Raw genomic sequence first — 10,328 nt, forward strand, 5'->3', positions numbered from 1 at the left:
AAAAGACAGCCTGACTAGACAACCCTGGTGGGAAACACTCGAAGCAGAAAAAGTAAGAGAGAGAGAGAGAGAGAGAGGACAAATAATTGTTTAAATATCCTAGGAACCAGGTTCTCAGCATGAAAGAGAGCCAAGTATAAAATCCGGGACACTAGAAGTCCTGTCACCCATCTTATATGTGCTGCTGTAGAGCAGGCAGTAACTATCCCCTGAAAAAGCCAAGGAGCAACGGGACCTCATAGCAATGGGCATCGCTGGGACCCAGACTGTAAATGTTCTAATTTGAATAGCAATACAAATTCATGGTTTAACAAAACTTTTCTTTCCACCTCTGTGTAGTGAAAGAGCCTAGGAGCAGGGGCACCCCAGGAACGGTGAGCTCCCCTAGCGACTAGTTCTTAATTTCCAGATATTATGCCTACAAAGAACAGAAGAGAGAGAGAGAAAGAGAGAGAGAGAGAAGGAAGGAGGGAGGGAGGGACAGCTCTTTGGAGAAACAGCTGAGTCCAGGTCCGTGTCGGAAAATGTTCAAGATGTTCCAGGGACATCTTTTGTATTAATGAAAAAATTGACATTTTTTGTGCCAGAAAGAAAATGATTAAAGAGCTTCTGAGCAGCCTTTAAAATGAATGAGCAAATCTATAGGTACTTTCGTGAAAACATTTTCAAGATATGGTGTTGAACGGTAAAAAGTGAATTATTGGATGCAAATTGCATAGTGCAGTGATTTTGATATGTGTGTTATTACATTCATTTTGATATGTGTGTATTACATACAGATAAGTGTATACATAAGTATGGGGCAGGCATGGCATAGAGACTTCTACTTTTACTCTACATTCCAGTGTTTTAACTAAGAAAAAGAAGAAAGGTTTAGAGACACATCAAACTATTGGTTGTGTTTACCTTAAAGAGGGGAGAAAAAGGGTGAGAGTGAGAGATATTTTTTTAAAGATTTTATTTATTTATTTATTTTTAGAGGGGAAAGGAAGGAGAGAGAGAGAGAAATATCAATGTATGGTTGCCTCTGGTGTGTCCCCTGCCGGGAACTGGCCTGCAACCTAGGTATGTGCCCTGACTGGGAATCAAACTGTGATTGTGTGGTTCGCAGGAGGCCCCAGCTCAACCCACTGAGCTACACCAGCCCGGGCCAAGAGTGAGAGATTTTTACTTTCACTCTATGAACTGTGGGAATGAAAAAAAAAAAAAACCAAACATGCAAGTATTCTGCAATTTTTGTGAAGTTAAAATATAAAAAATAACATGAGAATATTTTTAAAGACAAATGAAATGGACCTCAACCAAGTTTACCCTAGCAATTTTCAAAGTCACAATAAAAAATAAAATAGAATGCCTTTACGTTGTCTTGCCTCGTAGTTTTCCAGTTCTCCTTCACTTACAACATAATTAGAAAATACTTCTAAAGAATTCCTCACTTCTTTATGAAATATTACTACCTTAAACATCACCTTCCAACCCAGAGTTCAAAGTAGTTAGTTCAAGAATTTCAGCCCAGACCCTCAAACTGGCAGGATACCACTGGCAGGGTGGGGTGACATTTTTTTCTGTTTCCCAATAAGTGTTAGAGCAGTATACAATTTGTCTGCAGCTGTCCAATTTCCCCAAAAGTTAATCATTAAAAAGTAGTAATTTAGAAATGTCATAAATTGTCTATTTTATTGGAATTTAGAACGGTATTAAATGATTATGGAAGCAAGGTCATTACACGGAAAAAGAAAACGTTCAGTTAACGGGAGCTAATACAGAATCATCGCCAATCTTATCCAGCACTATGTGTGCGCCAGGCACAGCGGCTTATTCAGAAGCAGCATGACTTTGCACAATGACAGGCTCTAAAGCCTCATTTTCTCGGGAGTACACTTTGAGATATTCAAAGACTAAGCGTGAGATGCGAAGGAGGGATACGGTCATCACAAAGACATTTACGTGAGGGTGGACAGGGACAGGAAACCCACTGAAAACGTAATTGCATTGTGTGTAGCGTGCTGAGAAACTGGCTTGACCCTACCTCACACCAGACCCGCACGCCCCCGTCCTCGACTGATCTCGCCAACCCGCGGGATTTCAGGTTTCAAGTTAATTCGCGGTCGTAGGGAGCGGGCACATCAGGGGCCACCACCTAACATTAAATATGCACCCTGCAGGCTTTTTTCTACTTTAACCTCCAAGTCCTGCAGCGACTTATGGGGCTGACAAACGTCCTGACGCACGTTCAGTAACAAGCCGCTCCCTCCATTTTGTCCCCAGTCTCCTTTAGGCGAACCGAGTGATGCTATTTTAAAGCTCCTAAGTATTGGAAGTAAATAAACAGGGGAGGAGGCGGGGGCACAATCTGCTGTAGCTGGCGCCGGGGACCACACGGCTGCCGCTGCTGCTGGGTGGGGCGGCCCAGGGCACCCGGGGCTCGGCCCCGGGCCGGAAGGACAAAGGACACGTAGGGGACGCGGGCCGCGAGCCCCAGCCAGCCGACTTCCGGGAGGGGGGCCCGCGCGCAGGACAAAGCGGCGGCGGCGCGCCCGCTCCCTTCGTCCCCGCGGCGCGCGCCCGGCCGTGCACGCGAGCACGAGCGCGCGGGCGACGGTTAGAAATGGCGGTTGGGGCGGAAGGCGGGGGCTGGGGAGGGAAGATGCGCAGTCTCTATCTGCGAGGGCGCCGTGCGGCTCGCGCCCCGCCGCCGGCCGCCCGGGTGCGGGGTCACTTCCCGAGCCCACCCCGTCCTGCAGTCCCGGCCCTCGGGGCGGGGGAGCCGCTAGTAGGGAAGGCGTGGCCCGTACAATGAACAAAGGAGACAGGCCGGGCCGCCGCAGCCACTTCGAAGCAGAAATGTCCCCTAAAATGGCGGCCGGCGCTCAGGGGGCGGTGCGCGGCTGGGCGGGGCTTCCGCTGGCCGAGGCCCGGGGCGGGGCGGGGCGGGGCTGGAGGTGCCTACTGGTCCCCATGGCCGCTGCGCCCGGGCCCGGGGAGCCCGAGAAGGGGAAGGTAACTCGGGGGCGGTGGGTCGCGCGGGCGGAGGCGAGCGGGGTGCGGGCGGGCGCCTTTTACGGACGCGGCCTCTCGAGCTGGGAGACGTGAGCCCGAGCACGTGTCCTTGGCTTCCTTACCGTGGAGGTGGAGGGGAATCTATTAGTGTACGCCACACCCGCCGGTATTTTTGTCTTCGTTGTCCGGGCAAAAGTGTCCAAAACTAGCAGGAGGAGGGGCCGCTACTCCTGTGTCCTGCGGGTCACTGTACAACAGCGAACCATCCTGATCCTTGGACGGAAAGCTTTGCTGACCAGGGCCTTGCGCTGCTCCTTTAATTTACTAGGAAAGGCGAGTTTTGTAAGCTCCCCGAGGACAGGTGCCTTGTCCTTGACGCTTAACGTGGAGGGATCCAGAAATGCTTAGGAATGGGAACTTGGTTCGATTCCCGTGGTCCTACACGCAGAGCGGGAGGAAAAAGACAGATTTTTCCCGTTAACCTTGTGTCCTCTCGGCCCGGTGGAGTGCTGCAGTATTACTGTAGGTGCCCAGTAGCTTCCATAGCGGGTACTCGCGCCTCCTGCTCTGCCCTCTGAAGTCCGCCGACCACGATGGTCAGGGTGGGCTAACCTGTCAACTGGGTCATTTCACCTCTCTGCTTAAAATTTAGTCTAAGGACACATCTGTCACCTTGGCCAGTAATAACGTAAAGCCGTCCACCTAGCCCCTGACTGCCCAGTCTGGCGTCTCATACTTGTCCTCCAGTTGTTCTAAAGCTAAGCTACGCTTCGGGTCTCCCCCGAAGGACCTCCTGAACCCCCAAAGTAGTGTGAGGTGCGTCTGTCCCCATCTCCCCGTAGCTGTATCATCACACCGTTTATTATACCAGAAGTTAGTAATCTGTCCCCTCTTCGTCTTGGGCTCCTTAAGAGCGGGACCCCAATAGGTAAAGTATGGTGAACAAATATTAAAGACCCACTGTGTGGCAAATTGCTCCTAGTCTATTTTAGAATATTCTCTGACCAGCTTGTACATTTTGCTCATTTCCAGGTTCTTGTTTCTCAGGGTACTTTCCCACTTACATTGGGCCGAGATAGCAGATCACCAAATGCTTCATGAGAACAAATGTTGGATAAAATCTTTCCATACGTAGCCACAGATTTTGCCAATTTATACAACTCGTGGTGCCTTTTGTTTTTAGTGGCTTGTAGGTATACTCTTGGGAATACACTTAGTGTAAAAAATGGACCCGTGTTTGAAACTCCCAGGTTCCAAACACTAGATTCCAGATTGTTCTGTGAGAACACCGAGATCTTGACTGGGGCTTTAATCCCTTCTGTGTGTTCGCTTTGACGGGCAACTATCATGAAATGGTCACGAGGGTGCTTTAACCCAATGAGAATTGATAAAAGAATTCAATGAAAGAAAAAATCGATGACCTGTTTCATCGGTTCATCATCAGCAAAACAAAATACTATTAAAAGCCCTGTAAATAAATCATTCATGAGACACTAGTACCTATCAAATCTCATCAAGGAGAGCATAGTAAAATTAATACAGCTAACTCTGAATTAGCAGCCCAAGGTAATGTCAGAAAAGGAGGCCCGTAGTTAAAAATAACTTTTTTCAGTGATCATTTCCACTGCGATCCGGGGACTGACTTTCAGAATCAGCAAAGCTGAGGTGAGAATGGGAACAGCACCCAGCTAGTAAACCTGGTAGAACGGGCCTTTAGAGACTGCTCGCTCTCTGCTCTTTGAGAAAGTTTAGAATGCGAAACTTGGTACATGCTCACCAGGAAAGTGCTCTAGGTGGATTCTAAATCTGTGAGGTCACCCATTCCGAAAAATATTTACAGACTGCCTGCTGAGTATTAGGCACTTAACCTGGTGCTAAAGGTATAGTTTTGATCGAAACAGGCAAAATCCCTGTTTTTATGTAGTTCACACACTGCTGGGGAAATCGAGCAAAAAGTAAGAATTTCAGTTACTGAACCAGCCAGGCGAAGAGTCGGGAGAAAGGTGGTGCGTGCTAAGCAATAACCCCGTGGGCGTGTAGGGAGGAAGGAGGGAAAGAGTGATGCGAGGAGGGTAGGTGCTGATCGGGTAGGGCCTTCGGAGCAGGAGTCATTTACTATTCTGAGCACGTCCGAAGGCTGCGGAGGGTTTATACAGAATGACAGGTCACCTCAGTCACCCAGGGGTGCCCAGCCTTTTGGCACCTCTGGGCCACACAGTCAATACACTGTGACACGTATTGCAAAGTCGTCATGTTTTAAATAATGGGCCATTTTGTGTTGGGCCACATGCAGCCGGTGGGCTGGATACCCGTGTGGCAGCAGGGTGCCACACGGCGGGATGGCAGCAACAGCAGTGAAGGTGACGTGACTGGTTCAGGATGCACTTGGTTCATCCAGACTTGCTAGGACACTGGACATGGGGTTCATGGAGGAGTCAGGGGTGACTGCTGGGTTTTTGGTCGACAGTCGGTAAAGCAGTGAGGTCTGAAAAGTAACCATGATACGGAAATACGAAGTCCAAGTTGCTGACTCGGAGTAGAAGGGATGTCAACAAGCAGATGAAACCAAAGCCTGAGGAGGATCCGAGTTTGACTTTGTGCCATGTAAGTGGCATTTAACTGAAACCCGTGAGTCACCTGGGAGAGAGACTAGACTGGGAGGGGTGGCAATTGGACATTCAGGTGTCATCAGAGAAAGGGACAGCAACAAACCTGCTAAGAGCCCGTGAGAACCAGGAGACATTGTCGTATTTGAAGCCAGGTAAAGAAACTTTCAAAACACGATGTGTCTGTGCTACGTGCTGCTGCGGAGTACTATGGATTTGGGGAAATGGATGCCTTAGAACAGGGCCACTGGGTGGTGCGCGGTGGGTGGATGCCACACTGGAGCGAGTTGCAGTGAGGACAGGCGGTTTCTCTGGGGCAGCACCCGTTAACTTCCACTCTGTGGTGAAGGGGGCGGGGGCGGGGGGGCGGCTGGCTTGGGAGGCTTGGGAGGCTTGGGAGGCACGGGTGTGGAGAGTTTTGTATGTTTCTAGGCTGAGTAATGAGAGGAAAAAATGATGCAAGTGAATGGGTAACTGTATAAACATCCTTGAGAATTCTTAGGATTAGTTTTAAATAGAGCCAGTTCATCCATACGGGCACTGAGGCAGCGGCATTGGCAGCAGGGAGCGAGGTGGCTTAATTGGAGCTGATCCGTTTCCCATGAATTATTAAACTGACGTTCTGGCTTAGGAACCTTGAGCTTTCCTTGGCTCCATCAAGGTGAGCTGGAAAAGCTGCTCTTCTGTATCTAAGCTTGAAAGTATGTCTACCAAAAAAAAAAAAAAAAAAGCCTGAAATGTCCTTAGTTTAAGGGCTTAAATTCATTAACGTCACATTAAACCAGCAGACTATTAGAGAGCAGAAATGTTCACTTGTTTCGGAGACTCTTAAGTTCATACCCCGAAGACTAGTTCTTCACTACGGTTCATGCTTGCTCCTGGGAGTTAACAGCAGCCAGTCTAAACCAGCGGTTTTTCAACCTTTCATCTCATGGCACACATCCATTACCCAGGTTCTGCGGCATACAAAAAAATACTTCTTGCCAATCTAACAAGAAAACACCTAGATATAATTTTCATTCATTCACCCCAGACAGGTATTGTCATTTTTAATGAGAATCTAAGGGAAGAGAGGTCACTGCCCGACTAAATCGTCAGGCGTTGCACCTTCAAACACTCTTGCAGCACGCAGGTTGTAAACGCCGGTCTGAACTCTTAAGGCTCTACTATAGTAAAGGGAAACTGTGGCCTGAAGTTCGGTCCATCCTTACCCAGTTTTAATACGAGCTGCAGATACCCACTTACGTATTTTAGTCTTTAAATTACCCTCTGGATGTGTAACCTTTGGGAAAACGACTACTTTGTGAGCCTTGGTTTTTTCATCTTAAAAAAATATCTATGTCCTGGCTGGTGTGGCTCGGTGGAGTGAGGGGTGGCCTCGGAATTGAAGGGTTGGCTGGTTTGATCCCCAGCTAGGGTACATTCCTGGCTTGCAGGCCAGGTCCCCATGTGGGGGCATGCAAGAGGCAACCAATCTGTTTCTCTCACACACCTATCCCTTTCTAAAAACAAGTGAATAAAATGCAACCCCACAGGCCACCCGGGTCATGAGAATGAATCACCAGGGATGTGAAGCACACGGTACGCACAGCCACCCCTGCTGCTTGCCCAGCCTTGGCACCGCTGACTCGCGCCCCCCCGCCCCACCCCCCCACCGCCGTCGGAAGTGGGGCTGGTGTGCTGTAGAACCTTAAACAGAATTCATGGCCTCTTCCCACACACTGGTTCTAAAAGGCACCACTGAAAATTGGATATGAAACTTCTGCAAGGTGTTTGTCTTTAAACACAGAGTTCAAGTCCCCCAACCCCTTTGTATACGAAGATTTGCATTAAGCACCTGCTGTGTTAATGAAGGGAGGGATGTTTTAGGGGTGTGTGGGGAGGGGGTGGGTAGCAGGGAGAGACCCAAGAAAAATGGAATAGAATGACCCGAAAGAACATACAATTTCTGCTTTATTATGAGCCAGGTCACATTGTCTTTTTCTGCCAGAAACTTGAGCCAAAGAAGTACACACAGGAGACAAATACAATAATGTTTCAACCTTCAATCTGACTTCCTCCCTCCCCTTCTTCCCATGTTTTCCCTTTATGGCACACCGCCTCTGGAACCCTCCTCCTCCCTTAGGTTCAGGCCCTCCCCTCATTGCACCACCATTTAAATGGTCAAGTAGCTTCCCTTTAAAAGCTACCTCCCTGGAAAGCTGCATTTGATCAGGTTTTAGAAATGGTATAGGTTTTCTTTTCTTTAACCAGTAGAAATACTACAATGAAACAGATTGGGCTTTTTAAAATGTCTGTTCTGCCCTCAGTTGAGGGACACAAGATAAAAAAGTGCAGTTTGCTACCAGGCAAGGATACAGACCAGAAGTTATACTGCCCACGTTTTATCTTCACACGACATACGTACGTTCCTGTTTACAATGGATGTCCCTTCACCTCGCTGACACGAAGAAAGGTATTAGGGCACCACTCACACACACCATAAGCAAACATGGCTAGAAAAATTGCACTCACCCCATTTGTTTCCCCCCAAATCCTCACAGATGTTTAAAGAGCTCATAGAATGTGCTTTTATTTCCAAACTAGCTGATTATCCAATTACTGTCTAATACCAAAGTTTAATGAACTCGGGCACGTTACTGTATTGCTCGGGACTTGCTGGTCTGCTGGATGCTCCAGGCTTCCCACCTTGAGGTCTGGACTGTTCAGACCGAACAGAGGCAAGAAGAGGACATCGCAAGTCAGTGCAAATGGGTTGCTGCGCGGTCGTCACAGCAGATTCTGATCTTCGCGGAAACACTGATGTACAGTATTTATTGTTCAATCTAGGTTCTTTTTAAAATTTTATCCTAGCCCTTCAAGCTCCTGGGAATTTTAGATGTTGAGAACACCCCTTGTGCACGGGACTCGATATTATATGGCTCGTTAGGATCTGTTGTGGCTGGCCTTGGACATTTCTTGTTAACTAGTAAGTACGTTTTGCTCTGTGTATAAATAACACACACTTAAGTGTGGTGAAGTTTTATTNAGCAGATTCTGATCTTCGCGGAAACACTGATGTACAGTATTTATTGTTCAATCTAGGTTCTTTTTAAAATTTTATCCTAGCCCTTCAAGCTCCTGGGAATTTTAGATGTTGAGAACACCCCTTGTGCACGGGACTCGATATTATATGGCTCGTTAGGATCTGTTGTGGCTGGCCTTGGACATTTCTTGTTAACTAGTAAGTACATTTTGCTCTGTGTATAAATAACACACACTTAAGTGTGGCGAAGTTTTATTTCCTAGATAAGGTAATGTGTCACGTATGATAGCAGCTGTGCTTTTTGACAGGTAGAATTAAAAGATCGTGCGACGTTGGAGCAGGAGGATTTGTCGTGGTGACTTTAGGATGCTGGTATGTGCGCTGAGTGTTCAGGAAGATGCGCAATTGTACTACAGCTCCAACCAATTCCAAAGCACGTGCCCCTTTCAGAGCAGTTTCCCACCCTCGTTTAAAAAGGATTCAGAATTTTTTAAAGGACTTTTTCATAGACATTTATTACCAAATTGATACTGCTGGGATGCCTTCCATCTTTGCAGTGAGCATGTCTGTCACATGAACAGATGACCGCGTGACATGAGACATGCCCTTAATACCAAGTCACCATTTACACCCATTAGGAAGGCCCATTCATCCCTGCCGACAGCATCACACCTGCTGTTACTTTAAGAACGTGTTCACAGCCGATGCAGCTCAGATCTACCTTCCTGAGCACAAAAAGCCAGATCCAAGGTCCTGGTTCCCCTTACATTAAGCTAAGGTGATAAACACACTCATTTTCTATAAAACATACGTAATAAAAATGAAAGAGTGCACTCACAGCTGTCTTTGACACCAAACCCCCAAATAGCACTCATGGATGAGCATCTCTAACTTCGGTTACTACAGCCCTCAGGGGTTTCTATAGGAACTCTGCATCAATGACTTCCTCATACTCCTTTCTTCCCAGGTTCCACTGTAGGTATAATTATGCAAAGCAAAGGATCCAGGAAAGAATTGCCAGAGAAGGAATTAAAAATAAGATTTTATATGAAAGTACCCACCTTGATCCTGAAAGAAAACAGAGCAACAGCAGCGAGTGAACAGGGCCAATCGGAGAAACCCAAGGACAACTCACTGCTGTCAGTGAGCAAGGCTGGGACCGGCTGTAGCCATCGCATGTGCCATACGGAGGCTTTCAATCAAGTAAATAAAGTATGTGTTTAAGCTGAGTCTTTTCTACACTTGTGTGAGTGTTTTGTGAACTTATTCCGGCCCCGTAGTCTGTACTCGTGCAGCACGCAGTGGACCTGTCATACTTAATTAAGTATAAATGATGGCATTTAAAGTAGAATCTCTTCCAGTTGGAGTTTTAAAACTCACCTTAGAAACAAAAAATAATTGAATTACTGTACCTTCCAAAAAGTGAGGGACTACTTCCTGTTTTGTTTTGTTTTAAACCCTCACCTGAGCATATGCTTACTGATTTTAGAGAGGAAGGGGAGAGAGACACACGCTGACGTGAGAAACACGGTTTGCCTCCCGCAGGACCCCACCTGGGGTCCAACCCACAGCCTCTGCCGCACGGGGCCACACTCTGCCGACTCAGCCACCCGGCCAGGGCCTCCCGGTTGTTTCAAGACACTGCCAGCATAAGACTTAAAACTAATGGGTTGTATCACCTTGCAGATTACTTTAAA

The 10,328-nt window shown here is 47.5% G+C and overlaps 1 protein-coding gene across 1 annotated transcript; it reads left to right on the forward strand.

The window, feature by feature from the left end:
• The first annotated feature begins 2,886 nt into the window (after positions 1 to 2,886).
• On the forward strand, positions 2,887 to 9,829 carry COX20 (cytochrome c oxidase assembly factor COX20). The gene is made up of 4 exons (XM_037069425.1): positions 2,887 to 3,000; positions 8,460 to 8,574; positions 8,940 to 9,003; positions 9,599 to 9,829. The coding sequence occupies exons 1-4, from the start codon at positions 2,959 to 2,961 to the stop codon at positions 9,729 to 9,731; spliced, it is 354 nt and encodes a 117-aa protein (XP_036925320.1). The 5' UTR covers positions 2,887 to 2,958; the 3' UTR covers positions 9,732 to 9,829.
• Positions 9,830 to 10,328: the final 499 nt, after the last annotated feature.

The sequence above is a fragment of the Sturnira hondurensis genome, unplaced genomic scaffold (assembly GCF_014824575.4).
Source record: "Sturnira hondurensis isolate 20B ecotype Veracruz unplaced genomic scaffold, ASM1482457v3 Scaffold0018525, whole genome shotgun sequence".
NCBI classification, from domain to species: domain Eukaryota; kingdom Metazoa; phylum Chordata; class Mammalia; order Chiroptera; family Phyllostomidae; genus Sturnira; species Sturnira hondurensis.

Bases quoted from the DNA above. Each gene is read 5' to 3' on its own strand.
- COX20 (XM_037069425.1), top strand. From the start codon at position 2,959: ATGGCCGCTGCGCCCGGGCCCGGGGAGCCCGAGAAGGGGAAG. The intron at 3,001-8,459 runs GTAACTCGGGGG...ATTTTATCCTAG, and splicing joins GGGAGCCCGAGAAGGGGAAG to CCCTTCAAGCTCCTGGGAAT. The intron at 8,575-8,939 runs GTAAGTACGTTT...GCTTTTTGACAG, and splicing joins TGGACATTTCTTGTTAACTA to GTAGAATTAAAAGATCGTGC.